The sequence below is a fragment of the Varanus komodoensis genome, unplaced genomic scaffold (assembly GCF_004798865.1).
Source record: "Varanus komodoensis strain SLA01 unplaced genomic scaffold, ASM479886v1 scaffold46_3, whole genome shotgun sequence".
In the NCBI taxonomy this organism is placed as follows: Eukaryota; Metazoa; Chordata; class Lepidosauria; order Squamata; family Varanidae; genus Varanus; species Varanus komodoensis.
This window is the reverse complement of record NW_025336044.1, coordinates 438,434-459,771: the sequence shown is the minus strand read 5'-3', so window position 1 is coordinate 459,771 and position 21,338 is coordinate 438,434. Positions and strand designations below refer to the sequence as shown.

At 48.7% G+C, this 21,338-nt stretch overlaps 1 protein-coding gene across 1 annotated transcript in view; it reads right to left on the bottom strand.

Annotated features, from left to right (window-relative positions):
- The window catches only part of MEGF11 (multiple EGF like domains 11), a 303,278-nt gene that overhangs the window by 180,730 nt on the left and 101,210 nt on the right, over window positions 1-21,338 (bottom strand). The window contains exon 6 of the mRNA XM_044445070.1: window positions 18,591-18,683. Within this exon, the coding sequence (XP_044301005.1) occupies window positions 18,591-18,683 (93 nt within the window). The remainder of the gene's footprint in view (window positions 1-18,590; window positions 18,684-21,338) is intronic.

Below are 21,338 nucleotides of genomic sequence, written 5' to 3'. Positions count from 1 at the left end.
GCAGAAATGGCTGTGGTTGGTGTTCTTTGCTTTCCTTTTTGGCCTTTCCTTTTCCTACCGATGCAACTTCCATGGTGAGTTTTCCACATGGTCATAATCAGAAGCAAGTGGCACAAGCACTGCCACAGAATTCCCCTCTGAATTAGAAGAAAAAGCCTGGAGGCAAAAAGGAAAGCAGAAGCTGAAGCAGGACAGGGGGAAGAATGTGGATCCAGCCAGCCACTACGAGCTGAAGGACTCCAGACAGAGCTAGGGAAGACGTCTGGCTCAAAGAGCCACTGCCACTAGAGAAGGCAGTCCTGAGTTGGGTGGGCACACTGCAAGGCAGATTCATAGAACCATATCAGGCCTTAATTGTACCCTGCAAAGCTCCCTGACTGCCAGGGAAGACTTTTCATGGTACTGGCTACTCTCCCTGTGGATGCTCTTTTCTGTGCCATCACCAGCAGCAATTGAAAAGAGGGCTGTGCGCGCAGGAACATATGCCTGGGAAAGAGTGCATGCACTCATTCATTCATTATTTTATTTAGCTAAGACTTTTCTATATAGTCAGTTATTCAAAAGAATGCCCAGACGGTTTACAGAAGTTAAAACAACAAACATTTAAAAACAACAAAGCAAACAAAAATCCCACAATGCCACTACTTGATGCAATAGTTGAAAATGCTGCCTAACAATTAAAAAACTGGGCAAATAATCGGGTTTCGGCCTGGCGCCAGAATGAACACAGAGTCAGCCCCAGGTGCACCTTTCCATAATCGGGTTGCTATCCAGAAAAGGCCCTTCTCCTCGTAACAGCCCTCCGAAAGAAGAGAAGGACCTCTGCGGATGATCTTCAGGTCTGGGCAGGCTCATATGGGAGGAGTTGTTCCTTTAGCTATCCAAGCCCTAAACTGTTCAGGGCTTTCTATGCCGTCATCAGCGTCTTGAATCAGGCCCGGACGTCAATTAGTAGCCAGAGCAGCTGACACAGGACCAGCGCAACATGTTCCAGTCGACCGGTCCCATGGGCCAGCTGGCAGCTCAGTTTTGAACCAACTGCAGCATCCAGGCCCCACGGAAAGTGCGCTGCAATAGTCCCCTGGGAGGCTGCCAGTGTGTGAGTTACTGCTGCCTGCCTGGGTCGGGGCGCAGCGGGTGGGCCAAGGAAAGCACTCCTTGCCACAGGCGCCATCTGGGAGGTGGCCACGGTCTCCAAGGTGGCAGGGCACGGGGCCCGAAGGGTTCTGCAAACCTGGCCCCGTTCCCCGTGTCGTGTTGCTTCCTCCAAGCCGCTCCAGTCATGCATGCCGATTCAGTGCAACTCGCTTCCCATCCGAGCTGATGCTGAGCTCATATGAGCACGTCAACCAGCGGCGCAGGGACCTCGGCATCAGGAACACGATCACACAAAACAGGAGCATCTCCTCCCTCCCACCCTCTTCCACTTTCCCGTGCACCACACGCAACCATTGTTATCGTTGTAAGCCGCCCCGAGGCTTTGGCGAATGGGGCGGCATAAAAATGCTTTAATAAATAAAATAAAAAATAAAAAAAACCATACCAGGACACTGACCAGGGCGACCTGCTCCAATATGACCACATAATTTTGGTCAGGTTGATGAGCAAGTAAGACGTTGTCTCATGCAGAACAATCCACTCCGCACAGCAGCGCTTTCCAAGGTATCAGAAAGAAGAGGGCATTTCCTAACTCTAGCGCCCCATATTTTTTTAAGTGAAGAAGCTACAAATTGAGCATGGGTACTTTGGGGCACAAAGGACGCACTCCGGCACTAAGCGGTGGGCCCTCCCAGCAGATTCCCCGGCTGCTCTTCGGATGTTTAATCAGCACGGGCACGTTGCTAAATCGTGCGGCTGCGAGCTAAAGAGCCTCTGGGCCCCCTCTGTCGTTGAGGCTCCCCACCTCCCCTTTCCCACCATGGCTACCACTGGCTTGCCCAGCGGCTCTGCCTGGCAAACACCCGGGCAGCGGCACCTGCCATTGCTTGGGCCAGAGCAAGAGGCAGGTGAGCAAGCGGGTGGCAAAGGTGTGAGTGGGAACACCTCTGGGAGGCTCTTGCAGGTGGGCCCCCGCTGGGAGTGGAGCCTTGGCAGGGGATCGACCTCGCCTCCCTCCGACACTGGCCCAGGCGGTGGTAAAGGTAGTGTGGCATGGCGGGCGGAGCGTCCGACTGGGAGACTTGGCTTCTCGTCCCCACACGGCCACGGGTCTTTGGACCAGTCGCTCACTCGCAGCCTCCCCAGCCTCGAAGGGCGGGTGATGTGAAGATGCAATGGAACTCTGTAAGTCACTTGGGTTCCCTCAAAAGGAAAAAAGGTATCAATGCAGCAGCAGCAGCACGGAATTAGGGGGAAGAGGCCAGTCCCGTCCACTCCCACAAACCTTAAGCTTAGGGCTTAACGCTTCCACAAAGCGTCTCTTAATAGTCATTTGTTTTTTAGATCAGAGCTGCCCTGGAGATCTTTACATTGCAGAGATAATGCAAGTAGGAGACTCTCACCAGACCTTCTTCCCAAAGCCACCTGTGCACTGAATTAAAAACACTAACAGAGTGATGAATTTACCTAATTACAGCAAAAACAAACAATTCCAAGTGACGAAGGCCAAGCTCCTCTCCTGTTCAAAAAGCAATTACATTCCTCGACTGCACAGACACACTCATCACGTCTCGGGGCGAGGACCAAAGATAACAGCCCCAAAGGTTGCTTTCACTCCACTTTCGATTGCTTTCAGTGCCTGCATCTTGAGAGACATCAACGATCCTGGGTGAAAAAGTCCCCATGCAGCTTGCGGGACACAATGGCAAGGGGGCAAACAAGACAAATTCTGCGGGACACGCCTTAGAATGACATCATTGCAAAGCTGCAAGTCTGTGTTCTGGTAAGTCCTCCCTTCCACCACATATCCTTGTATAGAACACCTACAGTTGTTTACGTGCAACTGGGGATGGGGTGGTCAATTCCCCGTGAAGGGCTGGGCTTGTCCCAGGGGCCACTGGCTGCCGAACCTGCTTGTAGAAAAGTCAGAGAACTTGATTTCAATCTGACCTTTTCACTAAGTGATGCTCCATTTGCATTTTTGTCCTCTTACCTTCTTTGTCTGGAAGTCCACAAATATACAACCGAGTATAGAAAGCAGAATCCTCAATTTGCATAAGCTTTTTCAACTGCTGTGGATATGAATTGGATTCAGCTGCCCTTAGCAAGAGAAAATGGGCATTTTTCTTCATTGTAGGTATACACACAATGCTCCGGTTGGAGGATGGGGGTTACCCTTCGTATCTTAACTCCCATTACAGACAAAATCCACTCAAAATGCAACCCTCCACATGCTCTTTAACATTTTCCTCACTCTTCTTCCAACTGTTTCCACTCTTACCACCTCCAAACTTTTCAATATTTTGCTGTGCCGAGCAAACCATCAATTTCTCCTCCAAAAAGCAGGCAATCAAACTCTGCGGGGAAGTGGCAGGAAAACACTCCAGCGAGACATGGCAGAAAAGAACATGCAATGACTGAATGGCATTCGAGGGGGGCGAGCGCTGCGCAGAAGTCAGTTCCATGAGGCCAGGAGCAATTGCCTCGCATCCACCCACTGGGGCTGAACGTTTGGCGCTTCACTGAAAATGCACAAAAAAGGGGGCAATGCTGATCGCGTGCCCCCTCCTCTTTCCCCGACATTTTCTGCAGCAGAAAGGATCATTTTTGGTACAAAAGGCAAAATCACTTCCAATAGATTGTGTTTAAACATTAAACAATGTTTATTGAGCCTGTGGTGCCGATGACAATGATAAAATGGATGTTTACGCCCTCCATAAACACTTTGGCGCACACCTCTGCGGGCTGAGAGGAGTGGATGAATGCCTCTTGGGTGGCAGCACTCCTCTCTACCACCCTTCCACCGTCAGATCATTACAGCTGCTTTACAATCATGAGACCCTTTCCGCACTTCGCCTTTAAGTGTTTGGGTGATGAAAAGGCATCTCAGCGCTTTCTCCAGCACTTTCCCCGGGATTCCTACTTACTTAGGAGGAGCAGGCAGGGCTTTGATCTCTTGGCTCTGCTTCTGCTGAATCTGGTATTTCTGCTTCCCAGGATTTTGTCCTGTTGCTCGTCTAATACTTTGATCCTGCAAGATGTGCCCCCTGCTGATGTTGGGGTGCCTGCCAAATCCCAGGCGGCAAGACTCACCTCTGCATCTTGCTCTCGTCTCGCTCCTTGTCTTCTTGACCTCTGCAAGCGTCCCTCTGCGGTGCTCTGCCAGGATGCCGGGGGCCCAAAACTCGAACCCGTGGCGCAGCCCCAGCCCCGCACGCAGCTCCGATGCATGGTGGGAGCACCAAGCCCTTTGGCAAAGAACAGCACGGAGAAGCACCCTGGAGGGAGAGGGCGCAGTGCTCCTGCCCTGGTCGAGGTCCCAGGAGGCTGCCCTTCCACCTTCCGTGCTCGCTCCCTTGCCAGGTCAGGATCTCTGGCCCCCTCCTTTCCGGGACCTTGCCAAGGCCTTTGCTCCCATTCCGGCTCCAGGCAGTCCACATAATTTGCTCTGGCTTCCCGCTGTGTCGAGGGGCCGAGGCAACCCACCGGATTCTGAGGAGGTGGTGGGGCAGGAGCAAGGGGGAGAGAGGACTTTGGCCTTCCAAGGTTGCGTGATGACATTTCTCAGGCAGAGCGCAAGAATCAGCCTGCTCTGGATGGGATGGAACAGCTTTTGGGAAGGGATGGAGAGCGGATGCGAGACCCAGTCCTTGGCCCAGTGAGACGGCACTGGAGACACGAGCTGCCCAGTTTTCCCGGCAGAAGCTCTCCTGAAAGTCGGGGACGGAGGGGAAGCTTCCAGTTTGGATTCATCCCCTGCATGGACAGAGGCTCCTCCCTCAACTTTGGTAGGAGGCCATTTAGCATTCACACGGTTCTGTAACTTGACGAGCGTCAACACAGGAGCTGCACTTTGAAGGACTGCCTGTGAAACCGACCAACAGAGAAACCTCTCCGCAGTGATAGGCTAGAGAAGAGCCCACGGCATTGCCGCGAGGCACAGCGCTCCGCCGGAGAGACCAGCCTCGCTTCACTGCTGCCTCGGCCTCCTCGTCTTCTCCAGTCTTCCACCCTGGCAGCGGCTCAGCCGGGCACACAAGCCTCCAGGCTCGCCCCAAGTTCACACGGAACTTCCTGGCAGTGACCTTGTTGAACCGAGGACGACACGACTGCTCAATTTCGAGGACCCAGCTGGGGCGCAGCTCTAGAGTCCAGAAGTTCACCCGTCAGCCCCCGCATTTCCAAGGAGCCATCTGTTCGAACACCTAATGCTGGGTGATGAATGAGAAGGCTGCCAGCAGGTAAAATTTTGCAAGGAGAAGAAAAGGCGCGATCAGAGCAGTGCAGGGGCTTCAAACCTCTCCTTTGAACAAACCCTTTAAATTAATTATTCCTTTTCAATCATACCCTTTAAAAAACACAATTCAAAACAAGGCACAGCTGGGTTGGGAAAAGTTAAACAAATTCAGATTTGGCAAACTGAATTAAACAAGCGAAATCTGCAAGCATTTGCATAATTTATTCAGCACGCGTGTCAGCATGACGAAGGGGACGGCAGAGCACGGAGGCAAGCAGAGCGCGGGCACCTTCCCAGTTGCTAGTCGCACGTGGTGTTAAAGTGGATGGCACCAGTTTCGAAACTGTGGTCGCCACTCCCACGACCACCTGTGCTAAGAGTCACCTGGGCAATGTGGTGGTCACCAGACACACCTTCTGGATCAGGTTCCAAGTCTATGTTCAGAGCATAATACCTGGGAAGAACAGGAGGGCAGAACAGCTCCCAAGGAAAGTTGGAGTCGCCACTGGAATGACGGAAGTGGGTGCCACCTGTACGCACAAACTCTTTGAGATACAGCCAGGCCTGTTTTCCCCTGGCTTGGAAGAACCTGTTCTCCCCTGCAGAGGAAGGCAGGACGCGCTCCAGCGGAGCAAAGCTCAGGGAGCCAAGGCTCCATTTGGATGCCAGGAAGCACTTCCTGACAGTCAGGGCCCCGAGGGTGTGGAATGGGCTTCCATGGGAGGTCGTTGAGGCCCCATCGGTGTGGGTGTTCAAGGAGAGGCTGGACGTCCGCATGGTGCATGGGAGGCCCCTTCTGACTCACTCTGTTTCTGTGTTTCTGTGTTTATGTTCCTGGGCTCCAAGATCACCGCAGACGGGAACTGCAGCCTAGAATTTAAAAGACGCTTGCTCCTGGGGAGGAAGGCTATGGCAAATCTAGACAGCACACTAAAAAGCAGAGACATCATCCTGCCATAAGTGCTCATAAGGGCCCCGACAGCTGCAGTAGCTTGAGGGAGGAGTCCTGCAATGCCCAGAGTGACCATTGGAAAAGACCACTGCATGCGTCTCTTCAGCCTGGAGAAGAGGAGGCTCAGAGCCGATCTGTTGGCGACATACAGGCATGTGAGGGGGTGTCACGCGGAGGTGGGGAGAGACCTGTTCTCCCCTGCAGAGGAAGGCAGGACGCGCTCCAACGGAGCAAAGCTCAGGGAATCAAGGCTCCATTTGGATGCCGGGAAGCACTTCCTGACACTCAGGACCCCGAGGGTGTGGAATGGACTTCCACGAGAGGTCGTTGAGGCCCCATCGGTGAGGGTGTTCAAGGAGAGGCTGGCCGTGCACATGGTGGGCATGTCATGAGCGGAGCCGGTTGGTGCTGGAGGTCAGACTAGATGGTCCGGGAGGCCCCTTCTGACTCACTCTGTTTCTATGTTTCTATGTTTCTAACCAATGTCAAGAGACGCCCTGTCACACAAGTTAGCCGATCCACAGGATGGAAAAGAAAGGCAAAACTCCGTCACAGATTGTCTTGGATCCAAGCAGATTCCGCTACTGTCGCAAGGAAATGTCTACATGCTGCAGAAGGGAATCCATGGGCAGCACGGCTCTGTGGGACGGTCTTCCTTCCCCTCCAAGGCCCGGCTGAATACGCCAAGAAGGATGTGGTTTAATGCTGACTATTACTTGGATTCATCATATAAAATCCTGCAAATGGGGATGCAGGAAGCTGGGGAAACTGCTTTGACGAAGCAATTTATTTATTTATTTATTTATTTATTTATTTATTTATTTATATATTTATATATATATATATATATATATATATATATGCGCGCGCGCCGCCCCATTGCATGAGCCTCGGGGCGGCTTACAATCATTAAAATCCCATATAAAATACAAAAAATTCAACAAATAAAATACAAAAAAGGAAGCGAAGTGAAATAGTGGATCCAGCCTGGTCAATTTAAACCAACAAATAAACCATTAACAGTTAAAATAGCCTTTAAATAAAAAGGTCTTGGCCTGACGCCGAAAAACAAATAAGGATGGCGCCAGGCGGACCTTTTTATTTAAACGTTATTTGGGACCATTTGGGATGGGCGGACCAGCTGCCTTGGCCCATCAGAGCTGGCAGGATTCCAGACGGACGCCATGCTAGGCCAAGCCTGGCACAAGGGTAGCGAAAGGTATGCTTAGCTTCGGGCTACCAGTCTGCAGCACTCGGGCTAAATGCGCGGCGCCAGGTACTGAGAAGGTCATGCCCAAAGGACTAAAAAAATGCTCATTTATAAACACAAGTATGTGTATAATTAGAAATACTTCACTATACTTTACATTTCACAGAAGACAATCAGCCTCTCACTCCTGGGACAGAACTGTGCAGTCTCCCAAATTGGGCTTGCTGAAAACCTATCCTCAGTGTGCTCACTTTTTCCCTCAATTGTTCAGGCCCAAATCGAGACAGGGATGATGAAGTGCCGGAGGCCCGCAAAAAGCCACCTGAAACATCTGTCCAGTCAACTGCAGATGGAACACGGCCTGGCGGCGATGGAGCATGTGAGAAGGAACGGTAGGCTAAAGGTTCCCATGCTCCTGGGCCTCACACTTACACAATTCATAGGGGCAAACGCTGGTAAACCTAGTGAGATTTGATTCCGCGCAAATCCGCACCTGCCCCCCCGCCGCCCATCATCAACATGAGCAGCAGCAATGGAGGAACTGGCTTTGTCACTCCTGGTCCCTGGACCAGGTGAGCAGGAAGAAGACGCTAATGTGGTTCCTCATTTTGTGCCGAGCCCCTTATTTTGGTATCTCCTAGGATGATGTGACACATTTTTCATTGCTGCTGGGTTTTAATTTGAAAACCGAAAAGCTACACCTGCCTGGGGAAGTTGAAGGCAGAGGAAGAAAAGAAGGACTGAACACAAGACGGATCAAGTCCATAAAGGAAGTCACAGACTGGAATTTATGAGAGCTGAGCAGGGCTGTCGGTATCAGATAAAATACTGGAATTTTTTCCTTTCAGCGGAGCAATAATAAAGAATTGATGCTTCTCCTTTACAGCTCTGGCACGCAGGTCGCCTTTGCTTCATTGGGCACGGGCATTCTAGGACTTCTAAAAATATCGGTGAAAGTGCAGGCTAACATGCGTGGGCCCAGCACCCCCGGGGAGTGAAGAATAAACACATGCTGTTCGGCTTCCCGTGATTAACAGGCGGCTTTGCAGCAACTGGGGATGATCTGTGGAATTTAAAAAAAATTAAAAAGCAGGAGGAGACTGCCAGAATGAGGTGGGAAATACAAGGAATCAGTCCAGGTGTTGACTTTCTGGCATATTTGTTAAGTGGTGCCCATCCACAAGGGTTAGAGTAGCTTCACTCCAGAGCCTAATCCATGCTGAGTCACGTTGGCACTTGTTTTGTCAGTTATTTCCTGTCCTCACTTTAAAGAGAAACACAGAGCCCTCGCAATGCTGAATTCCTCTGAGAAAGGCAAAGATGGAGCACTCCGGCCTGGGAATGAACCATTTTTAACATGGTTCTAATTTCAGCCCTAGTTTCTCGAAGACAGAAGTCAGAAATGCCAGTAAAATGTTGACCAAAATTGGCTTAGCTGCACAAATGGCAGCAAAAGAAGAAAGAACTGGGCAATGCCTGTACTAGGTTTTGTCTGATAGTTTTTCTGGACTTTTGTAATGGGGTTAATGAAATAAATAAGCATTGGAGCCCGGAAACTTCAGGGTAACATAACATGGGAGTAATTCACTTTCACACTAACTCAGCTCTGAAGGAAGCTAGTGGGAGGGTCAGATCATGGGTGGGAAGAAAATCTGAACAGATGTTCCGCTGTTCTTAGACCAGCACACAGAATCACACCTGTTAGCGGTTGCAAAGGAAGGGCATTCCCGAACTTTTCGGGCCTGCTGCAACCAAACTGGTCTTCCCTTTTTTAAAAAACCACTCCACCTGCCTCGTAAGTGCCACAAATCTTATCATCTTTATTTCTGTGTATTTCCCTTCTTGCAGAACAGAGATAAAACGTGCTCACTCATGAATGGACACCATTGGACCAGGTGAGAAGTAGATTTGACTGCTGAAAAACAGTTTCATGCTCAAGCTTGTAAAACCCGCGAGTTTTCTGACAGACTGGTTTTAATGTAGGATGCTGTCTGAGTGCATGTCATCACCTTTACACAGGTGTCAATATCTTAAAAGCACCTGCAGTTCTGTTGTATATGAAAACAGAAATGCTGTTACCTCTTTTCCACTGCAAAAATATTGTTGTCCTAGATAGTAGCTTGTGTAGGAGTTAAATCCTTGCCTTCAAATTATTTCCTCACGCAAGGACATTAAAACATCGTTAAATGCAAATAAAAGCATTCAGCTGCCCATAGATAGCCAACCTGGTGCCCATAGGCACAAACACAGCTCCATATACTTTTCCAGGACCTACCCTTCCTGCTTATTTTTTTAACAGTTTCTCATCAGTAGCCTAGAAAGAGGTTTCCGTTGGTGTTGAAAATAGCTCAAAAGAGTTGTTAGTGTGATGGAGCTCAGACTTCTCCGCGTTTCTCAACTTGCCAAATGTTGTCTATTCTGGGCATAGCATTTAGCCAACAGGCTTATCTACTCTAGTGTGAACCTCTTCCTCTAGGACCACCACGCACCCAAAGGGAAGAATTTGCTTATATCACTGGAGAGCCAGTGTGGTGCAGTGCTTAGAGCACGGGACTGGGACTCAGGCGATCCGGGTTCGAGTCCCCGCTCAGCCATGGAGCCAACTGGGTGGCTTTGGGCCAGTCACAGACTCAGCCCAACAGGGTAGTTGTTGTGGGGATAAGATGGAGGAGGAGATGTAAGCTGCCTTGAGCCCTTTGTAGGAAAAAGGCAGGATATAAATCGAAATATAAAATGAAAATAAATTTAAAAATATTAGCACTATTTATTCTTACATTTATAGTTTGCCTTTTCACTTCTTGCCAATAACACAATTATGGCTTTCGTGATCCTTGTTTCATTTTTATCCTCACAACTCTGTGAGGAAGGCATGGAAATTTCATTTCAGTTAGTTTTAGAGCAGGAATTTACCCAGTTCACACATTTTGAGCTACTCGTAAACACAGGCTTGGCCACCCTCTGCAGCCGAAGTCGGTATTCTGAGATTTGCAGACAAAAAGCCCCAAATGTTTTCAACAACAAGCATGTATTTCAAACATGTGCAGATTTCAGAAGGAAAAGATTTCCGAAATGTGCACAAACATGGGAGAAGGTAAAAATGTGCATAATGGATGTGCACGTTTAGAAAAATACACCTGGGTTTTCATGTAAAAAGAAAAAAAAACCAGAGCCTGCAATCTGGTACAAACTTGAGTCCGTCTGGGCTCTGAGTTGGGATTTGGAGACCTTTTGCAAGCTCCACTTTCACTGATTCCTACTTCTTGAGCTGGGTTAAGTGTAGAGGCCAAGGACTGTCCCAGAGTCGCCCAGTGAAGCCAAATCTCCAGATTCCCAGTCCAACACTCCGGACTTCCCCATTGCACCCCACTCCCCTGAAATCCTGTTTTCTGGAGGAGGAGGCCCCCTTCCCTATTAAAATGTTCTGGTCAGACTGGGAGGCTGAGTGAGGGAAGTGGGTCGATGTTTGATCAGGTCTTGATTTTTTTCTTCTTCTTGCTTAATTTTTCAGAATGTGTCTCCCCCTGGGTGTTGCCATGCTTATATGCTCACATGTATCTGGCTTTTGTAATAGGTTGTTCAGGTTTTAATCTTTGCAACTCACCCAGAGTGCTTCAGCTACTGGGTGCTGTTAAAAAAGGTGATGAATTAATGCAGAGAAACGGTATAATTTTAAGTTAAAATCCACCATCTGCCATCCAAAATGTCAGAGCAGGGAATTTTAAACTGTGTACATTTTTCATTGTTGGTCTAAGTGCCTGACAGTCGTGCGAGATGATGGCTCCCCCCACGCATGAAAATCACATGTTTGAGGGAAGAACCGGGGGCAACTGCAAGCAGGCATAATTTCCAGCTGAGCATCTTATCCACCCCGACAACGGGTCCAGCTACTCAAGGACTGTACCCTTAAATGGGATCTTTCTGGGATGTTGCGCTAGCCTGCTATGACCTCGCCCAGCTTTTTCTTGACAAAGATAAAGATGAAATAGGTTTCTCTTCTAATAACAGTTTGGGTTGAAAAGCCTGTTGAAAACTACACTACCTGTATAGGTGACTGACCAACCAAACCACGACTAGTAGTATGATTTCTTGGCTCCCTTCTCCCCCCCCCCCCCGCCCCCGCGCCTGAAGAAAGAGTCCTGCAGTCATGTTCAGCCCCTAAAACACCATCAAGAAAAGAATCCCCAAATGAAGAAACTTGGGATGATACAAGATTCGCAACCTGGGATGACAACAGTAATACCAAACTCAAAAATCTACTTTCCTTTTCGTGTCTTGCCTTCTAAGTTCAGAATTTTAAAAAATTACCTTAACAGTCCAAACTTTTGCAAAAGGCCTTAGACAACAGGACCAAAAATATGAGAACTGCCGGCTGTCCCAAACAGAGGTTTGTTATTGGAGATGCTGACCTTCAACACCTTTCCAAAGTGGTGCTGAATTCAACCTACAATATAGCTTGCAGTTTATACAATAATATATACAACATACAATAAATATCACATATTATTTATTTCAGAAAACACATACCTGACTTTTGATTTAAACATATATATGTACACATCCTAAAGCAGTATGCAAAGCAAAACTATAACTGAATGCAAAAAAAAAAAAAAACCCAGTCAATGAAACAATAAAACAGGAATAAAGCAGTAAAGTATTGCATTAAAATAGCCAGGGGTAGCTAGCAATGCTGGCTGCCGGGAAAACGTGTGAGCAACCAGATCTGTCACTGGTTGTCAACAAAAGCATTCCTCACAAGTCAGCCTGAACTTAATGGGGTGAAGGTCTCGCATGGTGAACACCGTGTGACACCCCAAGGTTTGCCCTCAGCAGCTAAGGCCGAGAAGAAGTCTGTCTCTCAGACAACCCGGGACTGAGTGGAGGGTCTTACAGAGCACCAGTGATGCCGGACACGTGGTCTGGTCCTTAACTGGCAACCTGCGCACGACTTTCAGCACATGAGTCTTACGTACATGATTAGCCCTCTCTGCCAAATTCTGCACAAACAGGAGCTTCTCTTACATGTTCCCTTTTAAAAGGTCTATGCTGCCCCTCCACCATATTTTTATGCGGTTTCCATAACATAAAATAACATAAAAAAATAACACAGCTTCCACCCCAGAGCAGTCTTAGACCAGCCAATAACAAGGTTGCTCTCGTTCTTTGATTTGGAAGCAGGAAAAAGATTTTGCATCTACAGCTCTTCAGAGCACGTCACATTCATTATGTTTTTCTAATCCTTACAAGAATTGTGCAGTAGTATCAGCCCTATCAGGATTTATTATCACTCCCATATTGCGGATGGGAGAACCGAGATGGAAGGAAAAGGACTTATTGAAGACCTTCTGATAAATGTATGGCAGAGGTGAGACCCTCTGGCAGCTGAGTCGTTGGGGGATTATGCTCACCCACCGTCTTGTCTGCTATTCACCAAAAAGCCTGGGCTGCTTCTTCCACATTTCCCTCGCAAGGGCTGCCCAGCCTCCAGGCAGGTAACTTGGGAATGCTTCCCCAGCTGCAGCTGGGTCAGTTGCAGGAAAAGCCCGTGCCTGTCAAAATCTATCCAATTAATATGCTTGAAGGATTGGAAAAGATAAAAATAAAAAATGCCGTTTCAAAGAATTTAACGTGAGATTTAAGAATTAAAACCAAACCAAACACAAAACATAAAAACAGAAATAAAATAAAAGTGGGGTTGGAATACCAAAGGAGAGACAAAGATGGTTTGTTGTTGTTTTTTAAGAGGGTTTTTTTTCTTGTGGGGAAAGGTAAGGGGGAAAATGGTTAACGGTTGATGAAAAAAATTGAAAGAGTGATAGGAAGAACAGGGATTTCCACAGGGAAAAAAGAGAAGGTTATGAGCTCTCGGAGAGAAGAAAGACAAATTCCCCAGGCACCAGTGAAGATGGTCAAAGAAGAATTGAGCAAAAGGGAGGAATTCTACCTATTAGAACACTCTTGGCTACTAAACAAAAGCTCTGCACGGCCCACACACAGGAGATTAAGTGCCAGGATGCCAAGTCCTGGAGCCTTCCAGCGCACAGCCTCCGATGAGGAGGGGGAACAGCTACTTCCTTAGATACAGAGCAGTCCATGCTTCATGCTCAGTGGACAGGACCCCAACAGAAGCTCCATCTCCCCAGCCTCTCAGAAATCTCAGGCTACAAAGTTGGGTGAAGGCTGCTTAACAATGCAGTCAACTCCGCTGGGATGGGCAGAACTGGCCACACACTGGGCATATCAGCCGACGCGAGGCCTCAGTTCCCCACTGAGACAGCATATTCCTATAGTCACAGTAAGACAGTGCGGAGGGCCTACTTGGCGCTTTCCGAAGTCCTATCTTCTTGCCTTGGTATTGCTACCAGCTTCCTCTGATGGCCTCCAAGCACCACAGAACAGGCCAGAAATAAAAAATAAAAAAACACCACTTGGCTGAAGCACTCCAGGAAGCTAGTAAATTTTCCTGACAGCATTTCATTTAGGTCATCCTGGGATGTTACACCCACTCCATACTATATTGCAGCGATATGTACTTTGCTTCCAGCATATCAACGGTACACTGCAGATAGCAAAGGACAGCGCGAAGGGCCCTCTTGCCGTGCTCGTGCACTTGTCTTCCTGAGCAACGATTAATCCGGTTGGGCATCAGTCACGACACAAGAACCCCACTCGAAGCCACATTCCCCGCAGCTTAGGAAGCCCCTCACCAACCTGCTGTGCTGTTAGGATTTAATTATTTTTGAAATAATTGAACAGGTGAGCAGGAAATGTTCACACAGAGCTTTTACTTCCGCATCTAACAATCAAAGTGCAGCTGAACGGATGACAATGGGGAAGAGGAGACTTAAAAGGAAGTCTTTTTAAAGGGTGGAAGTTGCCTGGGAATGATTTCCCCTTAAACCTCATTAAGGCTGGAAACTATTTTATGCAACAATGGCTTTTGGGTTTTTTGTTTGGTTTTTCTTTTTTCTTTTCTTTCTTTCTTTTTTTCTTTTTTTGTAAACCTGTCCCTTCCCTTTTTTATTGTTATGGTAATCAAGCCTTAATATAGTACCGATTTCTGGTATGAAATCAAAGTGAGGCCCGGAGGCAGAGGCAGCAGTGTGCCAGGCAGGTGCAGTAAAAGCAAGGCAAGGCACCATGCGGCGTCAAATAAGCCACCGGCTCCTTTTGTAATTGATAAACCATTTGTCTAAAAGTTATTCTAACCTTGACAATGTTGAACTCTTTAATGGGAAGTGTGGTGAGGGAACAGGCAGGGAGCCGCAGGTCCGGGAGATGGGGCCGCTCTAGATGGTTGATCTTCAGCAACGAGGTTGCTCCCCGATAGAAGGTGACCTCTCATCCCCCCAGTTTATATTTCTGTTTACAGGTTGGCTCTCGGGGTTCCCAGGAGGAAGGCCAAAAAAGAACAAGGAAAATCCCTGGTGCAAGGGAGGAAAGCGAGCTGGCATCTACTACACCTGGAAAGGAAACTGCCTTATCTAGCTCAGTTCTGCTTACACTGGCTGGCAGCAATGCCCTCCCCAGGTTTCAGACTTTGGCAGCCTTACCAGAAGACACAACCAAAGACTAAGCCTGAGATCCTCTGTGCGGAAAGTCCACACTCCACTCGTGGTGGGCCCCGTGCAGTGGGAAGGGATGCTGCCGTGGCTGATGGCAAGCGGGATGCCATCGCAGCAGCACCTCCGCTTCAAGACCACATTCCCAGGAGGATTATAGGTAAGGGTGGATGAATCTGTCTGTTTCAGGTTCTCCTTTTTCTAATCTGATTTACTGTCATCTCCTTTCTACATCGGTTTGTGAAGTTTAAGTCTCCTCGCGTTTTTGGGCCCAGTTTGTCTAACACAAGCGTCTTTGCACATTAATTTCACTAATTACATTTTTCCTTAAGTATACATTTTGACTTAAGGAAAAATACAGCTCTTAAAATTGGAACATTGTATTGCAAAAAATGCAAAGAACTCAGAGAGTACGGAGGTATCGCTACATTATGTTGCCTGTGTTCATTTGGGAAGCGTTAAAATGAGAAGGACGGACTCCCTGGAGAAGAGCCCAGTGCTGGGAACAATGGATGGCAAAGGAAGAAGGGGACGGCAGAGGATGAGGAGGCTGGATGGGGTCAGTGGGGCAGTCGGCGTGAGCTTGAGTGGACTCCGGGGGCTGGTGGAGGACAGGAAGGCCCAAAGGAGTGTTGTCCGTGGGGTCGCGATGGGTCAGACGCGACTCCATGACTAACAACAACAAAATGCAACCTAAAGGTTCCCGCACGCCCCAATAGAAAGTGAGACCTGTTGCCAGGTTGGACCAATAGTCCAGGTAGCTGCTGGCCAAATCTTCTGGGAGAGCCCAGGCAGGCCTGGCCCCTTTGCCCACGCTAGGGATGAGCCCTGCTTGCCTTCTCTTCCTGTCTCACCTGGGCTTTCACGCGTCAGGTTCCAGGTGTTAAAGGCACACTTGAAAACAACATTCCTATTCACCAAGGTAGCTTCTACTCTGTGGCACAAATTGTTCAAGGGTCATTCTCTCACAAGAGTTTCACAACGGTGCACAAGGCAAGGCCAAAGGAAAAGCACACAAACGGATCCTAAACAGCAGGACATTCCTAGGATTGCATCCTCAGTGCACCAGGCCGGGGGGGCACACCAGGGAAATACGACGGCATCCAAAGCTCCAAGCCTAACAAATGCGGTAATTATGCCCCACAAAAAGAGTACATTGAGATTTCCAGGCTAATCCTGAGGTGCCGTTTGTAAAAGCTAACAGGGAATTATTAATTTAAGAGCTGGCTAACATTCCTCTCCCTACAGCTAAAAAAAACTCTCAGGAAGAAAATATACTGGATTATTGCCCAGTGGGGAAATAAAAGTTATGAATAATGTTTCTGTCTCCATCATTGTCAGTGCCTTAATATTCCTAATTACTTTTAAAAGCTGGAATATTTAACTCTGGAAGCCCTCTGCCTCTCACGGGACGGGCTCCCCCAAAGCCCCGTGCAAATGTTCAGTGCTGGCCTCGTTTCTGGGGAGGCAGATTGTGCGCATCGCTCCCGTGGGAGGAGACTCGTGGGCATGTGGAGGACTGTGCCCCACACCTGCGCCACCCAGCACCGCACCTGGAAAGGAACAGCGCTACACCCGCTTGGAGATGAGCATTTCGTCTTGCCTGCTTCCTCCTTGCACCAAGGGAAGCTTTTGGGCCACAGAGGGCTTTTCTCTTTCTTTCTGTATTAAATTTGTAGAAAAGCTGCCCCTTCGCTTTAGGGCCCTCTGCGGTTCCCTCTGCTATTGTAACTTCCCACAATCCGTACACATTAAAGAAGTGCCCATTTCTGTGGGGGGCGGGGGAAGAAAAAAAGATGATTAAAAGAGTAATTCGGGATAATATGACTTCCGGGCCATATTTCATCATCATTTCTATCAAGGGCTTTTAAAAGCTTTTCTAATAATAGCTGCTCGCTATTTCATCCCAGCTTCCTTGCTCTTATCAGTCTGCCCTCCGAGGAAAAGACCTCCTCTCCTAAGACAAGGGAATTTAACATCCCCAGGTGGCTGCACACGGCATGTGCCCTGGAGCTGGGCTGTGGCCGCTCGCCCTGCGAGGGGCAGTCGCCTCCTCTCCCCTGCCAGCACCTGGGCTGCCTGGCCAGCTGCATCGAGGCCGCCCAAGAGGTGCATCTGCTGCTATCAAGTAACAACCCGCCCCATAAAGTGGCCAGACCCCGCACCCACTGGCCCAGCGCGGCCCACCAAGAAGGGTTCCTTTGGCTGCCGACGGTTCAGTGTTTTTCCGGCTGGGCGCAGTGAGTCTCCCGCCATTCGGAAAGGCTGAAGCACCTCTCCGGAAGCTTTGTTCCCTGCCGGCAGTGCCACCTCTAGGCTATCAGGGGCTTTTGGCTCTGACAGGAGCTTCCCTGAAATCGATGTGCCCAACCGCTTGGCCAAAGCTAAATCGGGGGCCCCCTGCCAGGAGGAGTCCCAGCAGCAAGAACAGGGGCTGGGGAAGTGCCCCACTGCTTCCGTGAGCAGGGCTGGGCTGTCGTTCCATCGCCCTCGTCCTTTATAAGGGTACTTGTCCAAGAGCTTGATCAAGACTGGGAAAAGAAGTGGACTTCCCCCTCGGTAAATTAACTGCAATAGATATTTTGGACTCACTCGCCCGTTCCAGCAGTGCGAATAAGCGTGGCTGCATTATGTCCACAACAGGTACATTGCCTTGCGTTGCCGGACTCTCTGGTGTTTACTCTGGAGGCAACGTCAATGTTGACGCTTCGCTCTAATCCGAGTTCGCCAAGCCAGCAAACGCACCAATGCACAAGCGGCCAGGCCAACTGGACATGCTGTGACAGGAAGGGTTTTGAACCTCTAAGCACATCAGATCTTCTTCCAGCAGGAAGCATCCACACCAGCCGGTGCAGAATTTGCCGAATTCAGCTCCCCACTCGCCTACCTCTCCCGAAAGAGAAGCACCCAAACGAAGGCTGAGAGAGTTCCCAAAGGGCAGCACTGTGCTGTGAACCCGGGAAATGCTCCTGGGACATGGAGACAGGGACAGAGAGACTCCCAAAGGGGAAGGGAATTCACATGGAGGAGGAAGCAGAGGAACACTCTGATCGGTGTATCGGTCCTGGTGGCATGGATCGGCCAATCCAAGGCTGCAGCACGTGACATATTCCATTCAGCCATCGTAACAATAACAGGTCTGGAGGAAGAAAGATCCAGGAACAGGAGGAGCTATTCATGTGCAGAAAGGATCTTGAGGTGGGGGGATGCAATAGCCTCCCTGCAGAAGTTTGGCAGTGAATTTATGACAGTTTTTAAAAGATCTTGACTGTGCAGACAGTCTAAGGATTTTTAGAAATGTAACATAATCATTGCCTTGTGGAGATGATTCTTGTCTCAAAAAGGATAAGATAGGCAACTTCTTAACAAAGGCCCAGTCTATCTGGGAAGTCTGAGCGGGTTCTATTTGGAAAAGCAGGAAAGATGTCCTAGCTCTTATACTGCACTCAGTATGGGTACACTGGCTCCTACAACAATGAGTTACCTTGTAGTTACAGAGCAGGAATTATTCTTAGGGGGGTTTTTCCTACTCACCACTGGAACAATCCGGACCTCCCCATCCTGGCTCACAGTGACACGTGTCAGGGGAAACACACCTTCCATGGACACACTCCTCTGTGCAGAGAGCTGGGAAGACACAAATATATATACACATTAGACGCATTACGTTAAAGAGAAGGCAAAAATATGCACATTTGTGAATTCTGCGTTATCGGTTAAGAAGATGCCTAGCCATTTGCATCCTTGGGGCTGTTGTAATGCGCAGCAATATTTTAAGAAGTAACCCCTGTATTGGGATCAATAACCAGAAGACATTACACCAAGGAGCTCGTATGAACTCATCAGTGTCCAGCACCAGCCTGTCGTGCAGCCAAAAAAGCAATAGCCATTTGTGTAGATCAATCGCTATGAGAAAGCTGCAGGGGAGGAGGTCTCGGCTGCTCCGAGCTCCTTCCCGCATCCCTGAGATAAGGATGTTTACGTGCCCTTCTGGGGAACTCCACTGGGACTTCTGGTCTCCTCTTGCCCTCCCTGCAGTTTCCCACTGGGGCTTTTCACCGCTCCTAGCAAGCCCTGGGACCTTGGGCGGCCTCTACGGCATCTTCAGCTTGCTAGTCTGCCCGGTGGCTTTCCACTTGGGACGTGGATCCCCTCAGGAGTGCTGTCCATCATATTAAGAAACCCTACAGTGGGAGGGAACCATCCAAGCTTTTCTTTTGCTTCTTCACCAATAATCTGCACCAATATTTCATCACATTATTCAATCAACTGTATGTTATTGTTCAGACAGGTGGTCTTTGTTCCTGATTATCGCTGAATCTAAACTGGTTGGCTGGAAATAAACCCACCAAATATAGCATCTTCAGAAGGTGCAAAATGTATTAACTGGTGCACAAAGGTTAAAGAACCAAACACAAACTGGCACTTCTTTTCTTTTTCAGCAAATTGTGAATAGGGGTATATGAATAGGTCATGATCCAGAATGAGAGAGAAGAGATAGGAGTAAGCTGGCTGGTGGAAAACGGTAGGGTGAAAGAAAGAAGTCGTCTTCGCCTGCTGCGAAACAGGTTTCCATCAGGCCTGGAAACGGGGCCCGGGCAATTTGCTCTGGGCCCAGGCTCTTGCCATGCCTCCTGTGCCAAGCCCCTCGCAGGGGGGGCAGGAAAAAAGAAGGGCAGCGGTAGCGGAAGAGGAGGCTCATGATCCAAGTGTCTTCAGCCATATTTGCAAGGGATTGCGAGTTTCTTTGCTATTCCCTCACCTAATGAAGAATGAGTTATGTTACGCAGATTCATGTACTGGATATAGTGTGTGTGTGTGCACGCGCGCACGCACGTGCACACACATGCGCACACTCCACCAGCCGGATTTAATGGCTGCATTTTACATCTCAACATTATACAGCACTTTGCAGCCAAATCCCTGCCTGCTGCCACAATCCTAATGAACATTTATATAGCGGTTTTATGAGTGTGGAAAAGACCTCACAACGTTATCGCAGTAATCCTTGCAGCCACACTCGTGTGGAAGTAGCAATCCTGAAGATCAAGAGGAAGCATAAGCTTAGGTGCATCAAGCTGAACTTGCGGCAGGAGCAAATGCGCAGTCCTGATAAGCCGTGTTTTTATTTGGCGGCCTCAAGCTGCTCACCTGAAATCACCCGTTTGAAAATGGAAGTATTAAAGACTTACATTCCAGAGTTCTGAAAGTAAATGAAATAGAGATTGAAAGATGTTTTTCTACCTGAAGGGACGCTTTTTGTTGGCAAGACTGGCATCGCCCCCGGGGTCAAGAAACCAGTTCTGCTCTACCCAAAGGCAACCATCGGGCTCCATTTGGAAGTGGAGCTAGCTGATGCTAATAAAAGTTTCTAGATCTGCCCCATGAAATTTTTTTTTGGGGGGGGGATTCTGCGGTAATCTTTAGTGCTTAATTAATTCTTCATTCTATTAGCATTCTATGTAATAGGATATAGCTGTCCCCACGGCACTCTTCCTAATGTAGTTTTGCAAACGATCTCTCCTGTTAATGGAACTATAAAAATTACTTGCATCAAAAGGTCACACAAAAATAAAGATGAACCTGCGCCCTATTTCACAGGCACCCAAAGGTCCCCGGCGTGAAGACGACGCTTCCACGCAAGCCGAGGCGGCGTCACGCCGTGGGAACCACAGCTCCCTCAAGGCTGGTGCGCCACTTCTTTCACATCTGCAGCCCCCCACCCCCACTGGACTATTTCTCCTGAACAATCTAGCACCTCATTGATTAGTTTATTATTAGCATTCTTGGCATGAGTAGGAGATCAGTACAGAGCTGGATTCAGCCTGGTAATAAAATGACCTACATCAAAGTCCTGCCAAAAATGGCAACTTGGTAGCAGATGCGTTTAGCATGAGATATTGGGCTATGTTCAAGGTCGTGCAGAAACTGTTCCACAGCACAGAATTTAGAAAGAACAGGGGAAAAGAAAACAGTCGACGGAAAGGTCTCAGGAACAGTTTCACCCGATGCTTATCGCTGTCTCTCCATAATTGCCTCCCCCAGTTCCGCAATAGATTTAATCCAACCTCGTTTCCTAATTTCCCGCGATTCCCAACTTTGGTCTCTGGTTTCAGCACCCAAGCACTGGCTGACTGGGCAGCACTTTCTACCCGATCATGTGAGAAGCTAGCCCATGTAGAGAGCCCAGTGAAATAAATAACGACAATCTTAACAATAAAATAATTAATTACTCATCGTTAGCATGGTGCTGCACAGAGGTCAAAGTGCACGGGGATGGGC